The sequence below is a fragment of the Telmatherina bonti genome (genome assembly GCF_933228915.1).
Source record: "Telmatherina bonti genome assembly, chromosome: 3".
NCBI lineage: Eukaryota > Metazoa > Chordata > Actinopteri > Atheriniformes > Telmatherinidae > Telmatherina > Telmatherina bonti.
Window position 1 is genome coordinate 35,442,609 of NC_136621.1, and position 18,714 is coordinate 35,461,322.

Consider the following 18,714-nt stretch of genomic DNA (forward strand, 5'->3'; position numbering starts at 1 on the left):
ATTTATCTTCACAAAAAGGTGAAAATCCCAGTGGACACGTCTTTATTGGACTTGCCTATTTGATTTTATGCATGAGCTGAACTTCTGGAGAGGCTTGTGTGAAACAGATTAAGCTGCTAGCAGTGCAGCTCAGGTGCTTCAGACTCCCAGCAGAATTACCTGTTTGATTTTCACTTCACTTTTACTGAAACACCATTTGACTCCAGCTATAGAGGATTCGTCAGGGAGAGTAAATTGTTTGACCTTACTATTGGCTTCTTCTGAAGTATCCCCTCTGGTTTCGAGCCTGATGTATATTATACATATTTACAGACTTCAGTTGAATTTAAATTTGACTCTTGCATTTTATTTTATTTTATTTTATTTTTGTTTGTTTTTTTTTATTTTCATTATTTATTCATTATCCTAACCACTTAGTCCGATCAATGGTCATGGGGAAGCTGGAGCCTATCCCAACAGTCTTTTGGGCAAAAGGCAGGGTACACCTTGGACAGCTCTCCAGTCCATCACAGGGCTTTATTTTAATCTATTTCATCATATTTTATTTGTTTTTGTTTGTTTTGTTTTGTTTTGTTTTGTTTGGTTTGGTTTGGTTTGGTTTGGTTTGGTTTGGTTTGGTTTGGTTTGGTTGGGTTGGGTTGGGTTGGGTTGGGTTGGGTTGGGTTGGGTTTGGTTTGTTGTTTTAAGTTATTTTTTGCATCAAAGATACAGTTTTATATCACCACCATCTTTCTCAGTATTTGTTTCTCAGACTTTTTAACAGCGACACACAGTAGTATACAAATAAAAGTACAATGTTGCCTTGTGCAGCTCAGGATGAGGGATTGGATTGAAGTCCAGATTCAATCCAATCTGTTGGTTTTCCTTAACTATGCTGTTTAATATGAACTGGCTTGAATTGAAGTGTTTGCAATGTGCCCTGAGATGACATTATTGTCAAGTGGCGTTATACAAATAAAACTAAATTGAATTGAATTTGGTCTGTCAAGGTGATGAATAAGAGTATTTAGTACTTTGCTGTCAGTCCAGATGAGCGCAGACAAGATGTGCTTTAGCTTTCCCTTTCCAGGAACACAGAAGTTTTGCGTGGTAACAGAATCTCCTCATGGCCTATTTAAGTTTAAAGGTTCTGTAATTTACGACTTTAATTCAACTTGGTGATGCACCAATTATCATATTCCACCACCATTTAGATGAGCTCTAATGAAATGTGGTGACTTTAAAAACTATCTGACTACACCAAGCTTGTTTAAGAAACCAGTCTGACATGATGTGGGGTTTATAAGATGATGAACAGGGTAAACGACGACGTTCAGGTACGTTGTGGTTTTAAGTGAGTCTCAGTCGGTACCAGAGAGCCTAAAATGATCCAGCACAACATCCCCTAACATTCACACCTCCGCTATCTGTGTGCATATGTGGGAACGGGGCAGGATGGATACTTTTATCAATTCAAACTCTCAGCATTTGAATCTGGCAGCAGAAACTGAGACTCATCACACCAGGCAACATTTGCCCAGTCTTCCAGCGGATGAGCTCATGTCTAGCTCAGCCTCAGTTCCACTTTCTTACATCTCCAGTCTGATTTGCTGCTGTTTTCCATGTTTATCAACTTTCTGAGAGATGCTACTCTCTAATCTGCAGTACTGTAGTACTATACTTTTATAAACCATTTTAGTCAGTTGTCTCCTAGAGAAAGTTATACACAGAAATCTTATTTTAGCATTGATAGAAATGTTGTGTTCAGTGTTACTTAAACTAAAAGCCTCTGATCCTTAGTTTTTAACTTTCATATAATGTTTACATTATTAATATAGGCCCATTTATGTGGTAAACCTCCATTTGTCTTAAGTAGAGTGTAGTTTTTCTCTCAGGGATGGAAGTATTGTGCTCATCTAATTCTTCATTTGCTCTGGAGTCATTTTAGTGGCTTGATGACCACTACTTCTTGAACTCTAAAAGAAAAGGGACAAACTCATCTCTGTGAAAAGGAGGAGTACGACCATGTGTAAATGATCAGAGGGAAAAGAAGCAACTTATTTCTGGAAAGATGCTTAGAAAATCTGATTTAGAGTTGATAATAATTATAAGAAAAACACAGTAGATTGGTGGAGTCCAGTAGGTTGTTATAGAAGATTTTGGGATCTGGTGTTATCAGCTTCAAACCTGGGTGTTTCATTTATTCAGAGGACCAGCTACCGCCAGGGTTCCCCACCATTGACATGGGTCCCCAGCTGAAAGTGGTAGAGCGTTCTCGGACCGCCACCATGCTCTGTGCTGCGAGCGGCAACCCTGACCCAGAAATTACCTGGTTCAAGGATTTCCTGCCGGTCAACACGTCCAGTAACAACGGACGGATCAAGCAGCTCCGCTCAGGTAACACCATGCTTTTATCTCTTCCTCCTTCTCCTCCCTCCTCATTCCCTGCTTTTATTTCTCTCCCTTAAGGTTTTTTCCCTCCTAATATGCTGTTTTCTCTCCCACCGAGGCCCAATATTTTCATTTTTTTTACCCTCCACTCCCACCAAGTTTTTTTGTTCCTGCCCTTGTTCACCCCTTTTCTTATTGCTCTTCCTCCCTCCTGCTGCCGTGGTGGTCTCTGGCTGTATTTTTCAGCTGTTTTTTTCTCTGCTGCTGTTGCATTATGAGTTAGCTGTGTATGGGCGCCAACCCCTCTAAGCTCCTCAAGGCCTTTTAAAGTAAACACCTAACTTTTCTCCAGACTCTCCGAGGACTTCCTGAGCAAATCACCATCACGAAAAGCAAGGAAAAAAATAATTTAAAAAAAAAAAAAAAAAAAAAAAAAAAAGCTTACAGTTAAATGTTTCAGATAATCATGAGTGAATCCGACACCTGGATGAAATTCTGCTTCGTCAGTGGACGCTGTCATTCCCGGTGATGGTGGTTTGTGCTTGAGGAATTGCCTCTTAAACAGAGCTCACTGCTGTGACTAAACACTCAAATAACATTTTGTTTTCCTCATTTATTTTTTGGAAAAGTGTGTCTCGTATGGATGTGGCATTGATTTCTTGTTTTAACGCTTTTTGAGGAAATACATTGACAGAATGGTTCATTTCAGTAGCCACAGTAGTGTGTAAAATCCCAACTTTTCATGAAGTCCCTTCCTTCCTCAGCCCCTCCCTTCTGCTTTCAGGGACTTTTTGGACCCAAACCCCTTTTTTCTTGTGATTTTTTTACCCAACTCCCCTGCTTATGTCGTCCATTTTTTTGTATAATTCTAAGCATTATAAGCATTATTATTAGCCTTATCCTACATGGGATCAGTTTGATTACCTTACCATGCAAAAAGAGATTTAAAAAAAATACAGTATAAAGTGTTAAATATTTCATGTGTTATCCTAGTTTTTATATGTCATGATTACAAAACTGTTACTTTTTATGTATAAAGTTCTGTATAGTGAAGATCTGTGGAGTTCCAGTGTTTTTTTTAAGGTGCTTCTACTAAGTCAACACATCTGTGTAACCAGTGGTCCGATTATAATGCCATGTCTGTGCTGTTCTTTTCTCTCTGTATCTTTTTTTAACCACAGAGTCCTTTGGTAAGTGCTTCTGTTCTGAGGCCCACACCTTCACTGTCCACTCTTCTATTTACTGCTCACTAATTTTGCTATTCTTGCTGCTGCTGCTCACTTTTACACACATCGCAGCGTTATTAAAATGCATGGCATGCATTTTACTAACAGTCACACACAGTGATAAAACACCTCAGATGTACACACACACACGCACACACACAAGCCTGTATGCTAATGAAAATATACACAACTGTTTTCACATTGTTCTGGTATAGATAATGCAAACAGGATCTCACTGTGCACACACACACACACGCACACACACACACACACAGGGACATGCACATATCTATATACCCTAGAGGTAGCTGGTCTCACCCTCACCTGTGCACCTGCAGCTTTTCCACACTCACAGAACAATAACACTCCCTTCCTCACACTCACCTATTTACTTTTCCACTCGTTCACTTATTCAATTATTCTCTCCCTCCCTCACTCACCCTGCCATTCACTCACCCACTTAATCTCTCCACCTTGTTGTATAGAGTTACTGGTCAATAAGCCACCCGCCATCAGCTCCAGCTAGTAGTTAGCTTGGCCTCTGGTGAAGCCAGAGTGGGACTTGATCGATGGTTTCCAGGTTTCAGACTACCAGGCGTTGACTGTTCAGTGTAGCGTGGGTAGACAACTAAGCCTGTTTACCAGAGAGCGTAGTAAAGCAAAAGCAGTCTGCTCATGGTTGTAGGGCTTTTATGAAGGTTTGTATAAAACTTAGCAAGATTTAGTTGTTCAGAGGGAAAGAAAATCCACTCTGCAGAGTCCATCTATCATTTCCAGTTTCAGGCTATGACATCATCTGGCATCTTCTTGCTTTTTTTAATAATCATATCTAATAAATCATTCAAAAACTTAGATTCTGGCCATTCAGCTGATGCAAACATTTCACAATACAAATCAAAAAAGCAATGAAAGAATCGATGCCAAAGATGGAGGCAACGCACCTGTAAAGTTTGCTCACAAATAATTTACTGATCAACAAAAACATTTTTTGTTATTCTAACTGACCGAATTCCCTGAGGAAACTAAACACTTTTTGCCCAAAAGATTTCTTTCTTTGGTATTTGTTTCACGGTTTTTCTCTTACTGATGTGGTTTGCTTGTAATAAGCAGAGCTCAGAGAAGAGGCGAGAAGCAAGATGGAAGCAGAATAAGCCTAAAATAGGAAACGCCAAAGTGAAAGAAATCTGCAAAAGTTCAGTAGTTCTGCTTTTACCCTGATCAGATCCATGAACTGTAAAAAACAAAAGAAAAAAAAAACAGAACAAAATGTTATTTGTACAGACATGCACAGAAATGCTTTTCTTTCATTTTAATAATATTTTACTTTTTATGTTCATTTCTTTATTTTATCTATTTTATAAAAATATTCGTTAAACAATATGTTCTCATATTTGTATAATATGAATCGTTATCTGGTCCTGCTTATCACTGAGGCAAACTTAGTGAGTGACAGAGTAATGTACTTACTAATGTCCAATGAAATTGCCAGTTTACAAATATACCATCCACACTCATGCATTAACTAGAAAACTGTATTTAAATAGTTGCCCATTGGTGTTACGATGCATAAAAGGGTTATGGCATCACACTGTTTTCTGATTGGAGTTTATTATTATTATTATTATTTTAATATTATTATTCTATTCTATTCTACAGTCATTTAGCATACATTTCTATCCAAAGCAACTTACATACATAGCCATACCCTGATAGACACATCGGGGGGCAGCTTGAGGCTTTAGTGTCTTGCCCAGGGACACTTCAGCATATAGTCAGATTTTTTTATTATTTCTTTTTTAACTAATAAGCTACAAATAAATTTATATACAAATAGACAAAAGAAATATTTTACATGTCAATAAACATCTGTAACCTAGCCATAGAAAGACTTATTTTGTTCACTTTTAACAGAGACCAGAATAAACCATTTGCTCCATTTGTGTCCGGAAAATTTTAGTTTATTTTATGGAACATAATGGATAGACAGAATTTTGTAATATTGCTGTTTTGTGTGTAAAGGAACTATAGACTGTATAAGAAAGATGGACGAAGCCCCCTGGTGGTTAAAAGTGAAGCCTATGCGGAAGTGCATAAAACTGCAGTTCCCCCTTCATCCACTAGGGGCTGCAAAACAGAGCGAATCCCCATAGACTCCCATGTTAAAAAGACCAACTTCACAGTAAACAAATAAACATGTTTACAGCCTGGTTCAAAAATCCATTTTAGGTTTAATAGGTCAGGTTTACCTTCATGACAACTGTGGGGGGAGTGAATTTTTTTCTAACTCGCCCATTTAAAAGTAATTTAATTTCAAAATTCACCATATTTAGGGGCGTGTCCTTTTGATTGACAGGGACACAATCTCCCGCTTCAAGTCAGAAGAACGTAGAACAACCGCGGTTTTTATCCAGTTAACAACGTGACTTAGCTTTAGCCCGCTTACCTACATTAGCTGGTTAGCTCCTGTTATCTCAGGGTTAGCTCAGTTAGCTCTTAGCTACAGGTAGCTTGGAGTTCGCTCAATCATCCACCATGACGCTTACAGCCCGCCGTAAGCTCCACCTCTTTGCCCACATTTGTATTTTCCGGGCGAGACGACACGCATGCCCCTGCCAAGATGGCGATGGTAGGAACCGCCCACCGAGCTTCAATTCAGTTCTTCAGAAACCTATGGGTGATGTCACAGAGGCTCCGCCCATCTTTTTATATACAGCCTATGAAAGAAACACATAAATCATGTGTAATTTAGACAGTTTCCTGCTAAATGAAGCCAAATGGACCATTTAATTCTTCTAAGTTTCTGGCTTCAGCATGTGATTTTATCTAGATTTCCTCCTCTTCGTTCTTACAACCGTGTGTCTGTAGGAAACATCATTTGGAAGGGTCACAGAGCAAGTTGAATAAATCCCTACAAGCTGAGATGTGTTACATAAACATGAAGCGAAAACAGCATGTTACCCATAGTCACGTCTGGCAGCGGAAGAAGACAGAGAATGTGTAGAATTCCAGCTTTTTCAAAGCATTGCAGAGTGGATTTTTGCTTTTCATTTGAAAAGAGATGGATTAATGATAATACATTTACAAAAATAGCAGGATCAGACCTTTTTCTATTTATTCCATGTGAAGAACAAGAGCAGCTTTAGACTTTGGGCATGTACGTAGAGTCTCACCTGCCAACTTCTCAGAGATTATTTCCTACACCTAGAGCCACATCTGCCCTGCTGCAAGTCAATAAAGCCAAATCAATAACCCATCTCCTTATAACTCCCTCACTGTCTGTCATTCTATCTCAGATCTGTTTTCTCTTCTCAGGCTTATTCTGTCTTTATTTATTCTGTCTTCCTTTCTGTTCTTCTTGCTCTCTCAGGATCTATATTTTGAGTCTTTTCTTTCTAATTTGGTTCTCCTCTCCAAGTTACCTCCCCCTCCCAGTCCCTCCCTCCCTTACCCCCCTTCTCCTTCTGTGGTACTAACATTTTCTTCTTCTTCTCCTTCTCTAATCTCGTGCATTCATTGCCCACTCAGGTGGCACGCCCATACGAGGTAAGACCGCTGGGAGGACCAACATGACACAGTGGCCCGAATCCTTTTCAACCCCTGGTTCCTGCTTGTCTATTAGCCGATCTGAACGAAGTTCCCGGTGGGTCTGTCAGTACGGAGTTCAAGGCGCTGCCGTATTGATAAGACTCATCCTGCTGCTTCAGATCTGCAGTAGGCGCAACAGGAGGAATTGGAGTTGAGCGAGCAATTCATTATGCAATGACCCTCCTCTTTCCATCTTTCATCCTCTCGCCATCCTTATATTTTCCATGTCAGCCTCAACATTCACTCTGTAACACAAGTTTGTTGCCCCCCCCCCCCCCCCCCCCCCCCCCTTCACCATACTGTGATCCCTCTTTCATATCCATCCATTCACAATCATCTAATTTGTCTCCTGATGTAAAGCATGGTGTGTTTATAACTTGGATTTATTTATTTGTTGCTCCATTTGAGGTGTTTTTTTTCCTCTCTTTTATTGTATTGGCCTGATTTTGTTTTTGTTTTTATTTTTATTATTGTTATTCCTGTTTTTCCTGTTTATTTAGGTGTTTTTTCTTTTTTTCTTTTTTTTCGACGGTCTGGTCTTGACCCAAGCTTGACCCGGCCTCTCCCTCTACCTTGTCTATATTTGCCCAATCAAACGTCCCAGTTTTGTTTTCCCTCCCAGCTGTTATTCGCTGCGCCTGAATAGTCCAGATGGCGAAGACTCAGACACACAACATTAGCGCACCGACACTCACACATAAATCCACCAACCTGCACATTGGCATACACACATACACATGAACACATGTTCATGTTTTTTGGTTTTCTTTTTGTTTTTTTTAACCATCACTTTCTCTTTTCTCCTCCATCACCAATAAAAAGCCCCAAACAACCACTTTTTTGATAAAGTTTTTCTGGGCGCTTTTTTTTGCCTTACCACGCCATATTTAAAGAAGCTCTGGTTGACCCTTTTTTTTGACAGTTTTTCTATTTTCAGGGAGCGAGAAAGCATCGGCCCCTTCCCAAGGCTTTCCGTATGTCGTTCTTTTTTTTTTTTTTTTTTTTTTTTAATATTGGCCTTGATGGAGCTCGATTGATGTCTTTACTTCCTTGCTGGGTGTGTTTTTAAACTGACATCACACTCCTGATCCCACTGGTGGATCCATAAAGGTTGGGGATGTCTTATTGCCATGACAAAATCTTTGTCACCATTTATCCTTGATATAACCACATCTCGATTTGCAGCAAAGATTCTTTTCCTTTTTTTTTTTTTGTATTTTTAAGTATTGTATTTGTGACTGGATTCCTCCATATTTTTTCTGCTCGGTTTATGTGTTTCTGCCTTGCATGAAGACAACATTCTCAGATTTTTAAAGGCATTTTGTTTTCTTCTCATTTCTAAATCAGGAAGTCAACCTTTTGTTTCAGGCAGATTCCTACCAGCAGTGGTAGAAACTTGCTCATGGCTCCTTTTACTGCCTTGTTCCCCTCAAAAGTTCTGCGTATATTTGCTTAAAACTCCCCTCAGACTCATTTATCTCTCTAAAGTTTTCACCATCTGTATATTGACGTATTTGTTGACTGTTTTAGTGAATGACTTGACATCCACTCCTGTGTGATGGCTCTTTTTTTCTATCTCTCTGTCTATCTGTGTGACTTTCCCTCCTCTTCCTGTCTTCTACGCGTTCTCTCCCTCGCTTCACACATCCAGGCGCCCTCCAGATAGAGATGAGCGAGGAGTCGGACCAGGGAAAATACGAGTGTGTTGCCACCAACAGTGATGGGACACGCTATTCCACCCCGGCTAACCTCTATGTCAGAGGTAAGAGGACTCCAACACAAACCCTGTGAGGCTGGAAGAAGAGGAGAATCAGTGATTTTTATTATTTTAATAGACATCTGTTCAGATTATCTGTATTATATTAATATGACCCCCTTTAAGCTTCCGGTACTTGATGTTCCTTTAGCTTTACATTCATGAAGCAGGCTACTTTTGGACTCACTCTTCTCTCCGGCGATTTGTCTTTCCATCCCGACTTCTCGGCCTTTAGACCTTTTCAAATCATTGTCTGGTAAAATATTTTGTTTCTCTTTAAATCCGGCAGGTGTATCACCTCCTAAGGCATTGTCTCCTACCCTGTTACATTCACACATTCACATGCAGTGCCACAAATTGTTTGAATCAGAGACTATATTTTAAAAAAAAAAAAAAAAAAAAAAAAAAAGGTCTTTTTTTTATTTGCTCTGTCGTCTTCCCACCTCCCCGAAACAAAAGCTGGCATCATGCACATGAGCAACTAGCAGCTTTGTTGTACAATATGTGTGAGTATAATACAGAGCAGACAAGGCAGAGTCAGCGATGTGCATGCAAGGCCGGTAAAATCCAGCAGAGCTGCTCAGTGAGTGTTTGACAGGCAGTCTGTGGAGACAGCTGGCATCGAAGGCTGCTGAAACTAGACGACTCTCCTGCAGCATCAGCTCTCTACTGTATGGCTTTCTTTCTCTTTCTCCTTTGTCTAACTTGTTTTCTCTCCCCGTCTTTCTGAAATCTCCCACTCTCTCTCCTTTTCCTTCTTCTTCCTCCTCCCACTGTGCTTTGCCCTGCCTCCTGCTGCAGAGTTGCGAGAAGGTTGGTACAATAACAACTGTGTGGCTCCTTTTTAGAGTCTTTTTTCTTTTCTTTTCTTTTATTCATCATCCATTTGCATCTGTGTCCGGGCTGTTTTACATCAGGTTTTGGAAGTTTAAACCTCCTTTAATGATTTAGTTCTTTGAAACACTCTGTATGCAGTTCTTCCTTGTGTGCGCATGTCTGCTTGATGTGACTCTTTTTTTTTTTTTTTTTTAAACATCTTTTGTGCTTCGGTTCATGAAATATTTAATGGTGCACACTTTAAAATGGCATTAATAAAACATTTGGATATTACATGCACCGGAGTGATGATGTACCAGACTTTGTGTTTGCTTGCGGTCTCATATGAAAGCTGTAAAACTTCATCTCACAGGTCATCCTGCAGAAAATAAGAAACTGTTTACCACCGTCTTGCGCAATATTGAATTCCTAATCAACCCTCTCCTCTTGGTCCAGTTCGTCGTGTGTCCCCCCGCTTCTCCATCCCCCCGTCCGACAGCGAAATCATGCCAGGGGGAAACGTCAACATCACCTGCGTGGCGGTCGGCTCGCCCATGCCGTACGTGAAGTGGATGCTGGGAGCAGAGGACCTGACGCCGGAGGACGACATGCCCATCGGTCGCAATGTGCTGGAACTGACCGACGTGCGGCAATCTAACAATTACACCTGTGTTGCCATGTCAACGCTGGGTGTGATCGAGGCGGTGGCGCAGATCATTGTAAAAGGTGGGTTCTCTTCTGTACAGAAAAAGAAGAATAAAGACTTTTAGCGTAGTTGAAGCAAGACTTTATGAGTTATGCATAACTGAGGTGGGTTTATAGGAAGGCAGCACAACATCTGTGTATAAATAATGCTTGGTTCTCTATGAAAATGATCATTTTGATCAAAAGGAAAGAGACATTTTACTATTTCATGGAAAATATTAGTTTATTTTTCATTTGATTGGAGCAACACATCAGAACATGTTAATTATTGTGTATCACTTTCTCTTCTTTTAAAAATTGTCTGTACACATCTGGAAAGCGATGAAACCAGGCACTGAAGTTTTAGGAGAGGATTGTTGTTCTATTCTGGTAGGATGCAGGATTGTAGCCGCTCAACAGTCCTGGAGCTTAGTTGCCCGATTCATTATATGTTTATCTACCAAGGTTTTCTGTTAGCTGAAAGGTCTGACCTGCAGCACCAGTTCTCTTCTCCTGTGAAGACATGCTGTTGTGATGATTCAGTGTATGGTTCAGCTTTGTCTTGCTGAAATCTGCAAGACCTGTCCTAAAAATGATTATTTTCTGGATTGGAGGAGATGTTGCACTAAAACTTCATGTACTTTTCAGCATTGATAGAGCTTGAAGGATGTGGAAGCTGCCCACACCATAGGCATTAATGCGAGTTCATGCCATCAGACTTCTCATCTGATGACAAGCTGGATGCTCTGCCTTCTCTTTACTCCGCAGGACACAGCCTTCATAGTTTCTACAAGGCATTTCAAATTTTGGTCATTCTGTCCACAGAACAGTTTTCCACTTTACTTCAGACCATTTTAAATGAGTTGCGGCCGAAAGAAAGAGGCAGCATTCCTGGATCACATTTGGCTGCATTTATGGGTTACAGGGTTCACAAACAGTGATTTCTGGAAGTCTTCCTGATCCCATTCAGTGATTTCCAGAAGAGAATCATTTATGCTTTTCATGTTTTGCTGCATTAGAGTCCTGGGCAACCTTTTCACTTTTTCCCCTCTACACAGAGATTCTTATGTGAAAGCATTATATACTGTAAATGATGGGATCTTCAAAATTTATTGTGTAGGAACATATTTCTGAAATACCGCCAAGAATTATAAACACAGTTTGTGACAGACTGGTAATCATCCACCTATTTTTACAGCTGGGAGACTCTGCCTCTTTGAAATGCTCCTTAATACTCAGTCGTGTTTCTGACATGTTGCCAGGTAGTTGTCAAATGCTCCTCCACTTCTTTTTTTAATTTGTGCTAATTGCTTTTCAAGCCCTTGTTTCCCCCGTTCAAGTCTTATAAAATGTGATATATCTTCCATGACATGGTGAAGTGTCTCAACTTCATCATCTTAAATGTTGTTTATGTATTATTTAGATTAAAAAATGGGTTTATGAGTTTCCCAAATCATTAAATTCCTATTTTATTCACATTTTATTTACTGTAATTTTAGATATTTAAAAATTCAAAAGCAAATTCCAGTAAATTAAAAATGTAACCTGAAATCTTAATATGAAAGAAAAAAAATCCTGTTTATAGTCTGGAAATGGTTGCTTGTTCTTCATGTCTGCTATCTTCTGATAACAGAATAATTTATTTCTCACTACCATTTCACTGCAATCCAAACAAAATCCTTCATTTTTAGCTTATCAGAATTTAACATTTTTCATTTGAATTAAACTTGTGGAAAGTTAAATGTATATTTTAAGCAGTTTTGTTTTATGTTTTTTAAGCTGCAAAAGTAATTTTTCTCATCTTTATCTGTGTGCACATTCATTTTGTGGATGTTCGGATGTTGAGCCAGTCTCATCATTTGACTCTTTTCAGCTTTTTCATGTTTGTTTTCTTTTTTTCTCAACTTCGACCTGGATGATGGATGAAATTTATTCTCATTTTTCTCCTCCCCATCAGCTCTGCCAAAGGCTCCCGGCACGCCTGTAGTTACAGAAAGAACTGCAACAAGCATAACTCTCACCTGGGATTCAGGAAACCCTGAACCTGTCTCCTATTACGTCATACAGGTGTGTGTGTCTAAAAAGATGTTTAACCACATACATGTTTTACACACTTCTTACTAAACACACTTTTCTAAAAATAGCTAAAACACTAGATTTTATGTTAGCATAAATTGGTATTAACAGACTCAGTCGCTAAGTAGGACCATAAAGGAAGTGAGCCTCCTGTCTCTCCTCATGGTGATAATATTTCTCAGTGTGCTTAAATGAAATCTGGTGTTTTGTGACTTCTGTCAGCCCAGAAGGAGCCATAACATAAAATTTAGTGACGAAACATGAAGAGCTTAAACACTCCCGACTATGCTTCAGTTACAAATGGCCAGATACCAACATTCACTGGTATTTTTTTGCATGAGTTCCGGATAGCACAGTGTGTTTATGCATGTAAGAAGTATCCATATTCCTCAGTTCAACGTTTACTGCTGCTTCAATTCAGCGCTTCCTTTTCCTTCCTTCATCCTTCCTCCAGCATCGTGCCAAAGGATCAGAGGACCCCTATAAAGAGATCGACGGCATAGCCACGACGCGCTACAGCGTGGGTGGCCTCAGCCCGTACTCCCATTATGACTTTCGTGTGGCAGCTGTCAACACAATCGGCCAGGGCCCCTCCAGCGAGGTGGTGGAGGCTCGCACGGCCGAGCAGGCCCCCTCTTCACCTCCTCGTCAGGTCGGGATAAAACCTCAACTTGACAAAGCTGTCAGTTTTCGCAGCGATAAAAATCTGTCTTGGGTTCATCGACTTTAGATTGGCCACGTTAAATCTTAAGATTCTTGTTTTTTTAGAGCGCTGAAGTTTCTGACGTTCATCTTTTAATTCCCGCAGGTCATTGGTCGGATGCTGAGCGCCACAACAGCGATGATACACTGGGATGAGCCAGAGGAGCCTAATGGTCAGGTGGTTGGTTACAGAGTTTACTACACCTCTGACAACACACTCCCAGTCAACCAGGTGTGTATTTTTATAAACGTGGCATCCTTTCGTTTTATGGTCGCGTGTCACTTACACTGATTCATCGTTTAGTGGGAGAAGCAGATGGTGCGCAGCTCCAACTTCATCACCATCCAGGATTTGACTCCTAACAAGACCTATTACATCAGAGTGCTGGCGTTCACCTCTGTTGGAGATGGACCCCTGTCCCAGGACCTGCGAATTATAGCCAAGACTGGAGGTATCATTTAAAGCTGTTGCGTAATGCCAATGTGTGAAAATGGTCGTACTTATCATCAAAATCCTTCTTCATTTCTGTAGTTCCATCCCAGCCTTTAGACTTTAAGGCAGAAGCCAAGTCTGAAACCAGCATCCTCTTGTCTTGGATGGCTCCCTCAACCCAGGGTGGTCCAGACAGCCAGATCACAGGCTACGAGCTGGTTTTCCGAAGGGTGGAGGACACAGAAGAGGTAAGGATGGAGGAAGGAATTTACATGGGTAGTTGGACATCTGGCAAAGTAAAAGGTAGATACTTGATACTAGATGGTAGGTAGATACTAGATGTGCAGAGAGAAGATGACCTGGTCTGAATGTTACCTCCTGTCTTTGCATCTCTGCAGAGGAAAGTGAGCTTTGAACCCACAACCTCCTACTTACTCAAGAACCTGAAGCCCTTTTCAACTTACAACTTCCAGCTCGCAGCCAAGAGTAAAAATGGAATCGGGGCGTATACCAATGAAGTGTCCATTGACACCCCACAGACACGTAGGTGTACCCGCTCACACTGCAGTGAGAAGAGGGTTTGTGTGTGTTTGTGAGTGTGTGAGTGTCTGAGAGAAACAGGTTTCACTTTTGACAATGCATGTCTCAAAAACCAAACAAATACTAAACCTGAAATACATTTTATGACCAAATCTGAACATCAGGATGGATATTTATTAGAGGCTTCTTGTTGCATTGTCAAAAAAGGGCCGTCAGGAATGCAGCCTAGCTGACCTCAACATTGATAGTTGAACAAATATACGATTCAGTTATTAAAAATATCTAGAAAGAAAAGATGCCAAAGAGTTGCAACATTAAAACCACCTGAGTACCGAAGGTTCCCTCATGTTACCAGATCAATTCTCAGACATGAAAATGCAACGGTTGCCATGTAAACACCCATTTCTGATTACTTTAACCCAAATAAGGCCATATTTGGAGTAAGCACCAGATGAATTCTGCTGTTTGGTGTTTACCAGACTTAGCTTTGTTGACACACTGCTGCTTTACAGTTTATGACCAACTTTGTTCAACTTGGACTTCTTTTTATAGATTTTGTTGCTTATTTCCATCAAATGATCTGGCAACAGGGACTCCAGCAGTGAACTTCATGCAGGTTGCAGCAAAAGAAGACACATTTTTGGGGTGAAGGAGAAACTCGGTTAGACTGATCTTGTGTGTTTTGAGCGACACAGACATCATTTAAACTTTGGGTTTGTGCAAACATTGCCTCTGTGCAGATCAGGGGTACCCAGCTCCGGTCCACGGGGGCCACAATCCTCCACGTTTTCCGTGCATCCCTTCTCCAACAGCTGTTCAGTCTATTTAACCCTATCATGCATAGTGGCAATACAGTGGACACCTATTTACAAGCTTTTTTCTTGCATATTTATGAATGAGGGTGGTATTTTTGTAAACAAACCATTTCAATGGATGTTAGTGAGTTATCCAATACGTTTCCACTAACTGGAGAATAAATAGATATATGATATAATTGTGATAAGTAGGAAAAGAAAATGATACAGGAATATTTTATAAAAGATTTACATAATATAATTATATATTTTTTATAAATATTATATAGAATACATTAAAACAAATCATAAAACATGACAAAGTCTAAATATCCCTAATAAACACAAAAAGTATAATTGCATATGTCTGCAGAGGTAAAATACTATATTAAAAAAAATGTTGCATAGTTTTTAGTTAATTTGTGCATGAAAGGGTTAATGGAAACCAGGTATATTGGAACAGGGAGGCATAAAAAACCTGTTCTATCCATGTTCTATCCTTATAAAGGTCTGGAACCAGTGTTTTTTAGCAGAACTGGTGGTTTTAATGTGGCTGGTTGGTGTGCAGTGCCAAGAATCTCAACAGCAATTGACAACAACAGTTTATTTGTTGGCTACCAATCTGAGGTCTTTAAGAGATTCGGTCAAAACAAGGTAAGAAGTCGGTGGTTTGTGTGTAGACGTGAGAACTCCAACATGGACCACAGAGGCATCAGTAGGCTATGAGGACAAGTAAGTTATGGGCAGGTATCTTTGTGTGTTTAAGTTCTAGCCAGTGTTTCTGTCCTGCATTTCTTTGAAGCCATTCACTCGTTTTCATTAATCAAACATTGATACCAAACAGATGCGACACCCATCATTCGATATCTTTGTTTGGCCATCTTGGTTTTTCTAGTCACAGAGTCATTATTCGTACACAAGATCTTCTGTTCTCCAGTGTTTTGTTTTCATTTTATGTTTCTTTGTCTTTTGTTCTCTGTTTGTCATCTGCTCAACTTCGTCCCCATTCTTTCATGGCACACCTTCATTTCCTCACCTCTCCACCCATTATTAACAACTTGCACACACAACCAAATAACATTTACCCAAACAACCCCCACTTGTGCCTCCTTAAAACTGGACAATCAGTTCCTTCAGCACCTCCCCAGGACATCACATGCACCAGTCCCAGTTCTACCAGCATCCTGGTAAGTTGGGCTCCACCTCCCCTGGAGTTTCAGAATGGGATCATAACAGGATACTCCATCCAGTACTCCACAACAGAGGGCAACAAAACATCTAAAAGAGTTGATGGAATTTCTCCGGGAAGTTCTCCATACCTTCTGGAAAACCTAGAGAAATGGACTGAGTATGGGATAACAGTGCAGGCGCGCACGGAAGCTGGGGACGGACCGGAAAGTTTACAGCTGCTTATCCGCACCGAGGAAGATGGTATGTTCCCAAAAACAACTAAAGCTTCTGTTAGGATGGTCCACTAACGATGGCAGCCTCTAACTCACTAACATAGCATTAACGTGCTCTAAGGAACGTGAGCTAACAGCCGGCTTGCCTTACTGGCTTGTAAAGTCATTTTGTCCTCATTTAAGCTTCACTAGAAACGGATGATGCACTGTCAGACTCTCCAGATTCTTAAACCCCTTCCTGTTTTCCTTCTCAACCACCCGAATCCTCCACTGCCTGGAAATTTTCTCCTACTTTTCCCTCATGACTGCTTTCACTTGTCAACAGCAGCCCCTTTTTTCCTCAAGCAGCCATTTTCTAACCAACATTATTTCCCTTTGCTTCGAAAATCATTGCCTTTTTTTAAGGAAATAATCATTTTAAATTTTCCTAATGATTATTAGCCACTAGTAATGCCAAAAGCTTTTATCTCCCTCTTTAGTCGCCCCCTAGCTGTCCTCACTTACCCACTGTCTTTCAACAAACTCCAGTTTCTTTACAAATAATTGGATATTCGTTGCCTGAATTTATATGGGATATTTTAAGCTACCTGTGTTGTTTTTTGTGGTATTTTTCATACTTATGCTTGACATTCCTTATTGCCAGTGTGTTCACCGAAACATTTTTCAGACTCCAGCGCTCTTTCGACTGCTTGTGCAGAAGTCAGTCAGATAACAAGAGGCGGCTGGAGGTTTTGCTCCATTCTGTGTTTTTTCTTCTTTTTGGGAGAAATGTACTTGTTGGCAGCACAAGAGAGGCTCTTTCTTGATAACAGTGTTTTCTCTTTGTCTGCTTGCCACTGTTTATCTGCTCCTGGCAACAAATGCTCTGCTATCTGCCATTCTTATCTCTCCCTACATTTGCCTTTCTGTACCACACTGCTTTTTTCCTCCATTTTTTTTTTTTTTTTACCTCAAACACTTTCACTTTTAAGCATTTTGACTTTTTCCTAGACATCACAGCAGTCTAAGACTTTTTGGATTGTTGCATTTTTTTCAGCTTTGGGGTTTTTTGTTTTTTTTCTTTTTAATCTGCCCGCTTGTTTTTGATAAGACAAAAGTTCATTAAAGGGAAAGGCTTTACTTCAGAGTTTAAAGTGCCCATCATCTATGACCCTTGACTTCTATCCCAAATGCATTTTTAGTTCCAAGTGGTCCTCCTCGAGGGGTTGAGGCGGAAACTGTGAACGCCTCGACAGTTAGGGTGAAATGGCGGGCACCGGCAATCCAACTGCAGCACGGTCAGGTCCGAGGCTACCAAATCCATTATGTGAGGATGAACTACGGAGAACCTCAGGGTCAGCCCTTCATCAAAGATATCCTCATTGATGACTCACAGGTAACAATAACACTGTAACTTTTAACTTTGTCTAAAACTAATGAAAGTCTACTAAAACCTTTAAAAAGTCTTCTTAAGCACATTTTTCTAAGATGATGTATTGTAGATTGAAAGGCTATGAAGAATGGAGTTCCACATGCACACAGGCTTACTTTCTTTCAAAGTATTTCTGCCTTATTTTTACATTGCTTATGTGCAAACAGTTTAATAAAAAATGCAATGTTTAATTATCAAGTAGGTGATGACACTGAACAGAACTCATCCCTGAAGTTGTTTAGATAACCCATATCTGTCTGTCAAATGTGAAATATATAACATTTCCAAAAGGAAAACAATGTTTTTGTTAATACAGTTAATGCAGTTACTTAAATGAGTATACTTGTACAACAAATTAAAAATCCCTTTTTAATTGGTTTAAAAGTGCTTATGTATACTTAGTAACCTAACTGTAAATACTTTCTTTCTACATATTCAATCATTAAAAGCTATTTTTTAACGAATGGTGACACTGTAATTGAAAAGAAAACTTCTTCAATTTTAACTTCAGTAGCTCACTGAGAGGCTCGGCCTCTTTGAAATGCTCCCTTTATACCCGGTCATGTTGCTAATATTCTAACAAGCAGGTTAGAATTGGTGGAGGAAAGTGTCAGGTGTGTTGTGTGACAAAAGAGTTTCATCACACTGTGATGAGGCCAGCAATGTTTTATGGTTTAGAGAAAGTAGCAATGAAGAAAAGACACGAGGCAGAGCTTGACTAGGGACTAAAACGTAGAGGTTTTCTCTTGGTGTGATGGGAACGGATAGGAACAGGAATGAAAGCATCAAAGAAACTGCACATGTTAGATGTTTTGGAGATAAAGCCAGAGAAACCAGACTGAGATGGTTTGGACATGTACTGACAAAGGATAGTGAATATATCAGCAGAAGGATGCTGAGGTTATTTATTCATTGGAT

At 40.0% G+C, this 18,714-nt stretch overlaps 1 protein-coding gene across 1 annotated transcript in view; it reads left to right on the forward strand.

The window, feature by feature from the left end:
- ptprdb (protein tyrosine phosphatase receptor type Db) overlaps nucleotides 1–18,714 on the forward strand; it is a gene marked incomplete at its 5' end in the record, with an annotated part of 82,174 nt that overhangs the window by 26,423 nt on the left and 37,037 nt on the right. Inside the window, 12 exons of the mRNA XM_079238264.1 lie at nucleotides 2,188–2,376; nucleotides 7,122–7,139; nucleotides 8,833–8,943; nucleotides 10,210–10,479; nucleotides 12,395–12,504; nucleotides 12,968–13,165; nucleotides 13,322–13,447; nucleotides 13,520–13,667; nucleotides 13,748–13,896; nucleotides 14,047–14,191; nucleotides 16,111–16,413; nucleotides 17,567–17,760. Of these exons, the coding sequence (XP_079094390.1) occupies nucleotides 2,188–2,376; nucleotides 7,122–7,139; nucleotides 8,833–8,943; nucleotides 10,210–10,479; nucleotides 12,395–12,504; nucleotides 12,968–13,165; nucleotides 13,322–13,447; nucleotides 13,520–13,667; nucleotides 13,748–13,896; nucleotides 14,047–14,191; nucleotides 16,111–16,413; nucleotides 17,567–17,760 (1,961 nt within the window). The remainder of the gene's footprint in view (nucleotides 1–2,187; nucleotides 2,377–7,121; nucleotides 7,140–8,832; nucleotides 8,944–10,209; nucleotides 10,480–12,394; nucleotides 12,505–12,967; nucleotides 13,166–13,321; nucleotides 13,448–13,519; nucleotides 13,668–13,747; nucleotides 13,897–14,046; nucleotides 14,192–16,110; nucleotides 16,414–17,566; nucleotides 17,761–18,714) is intronic.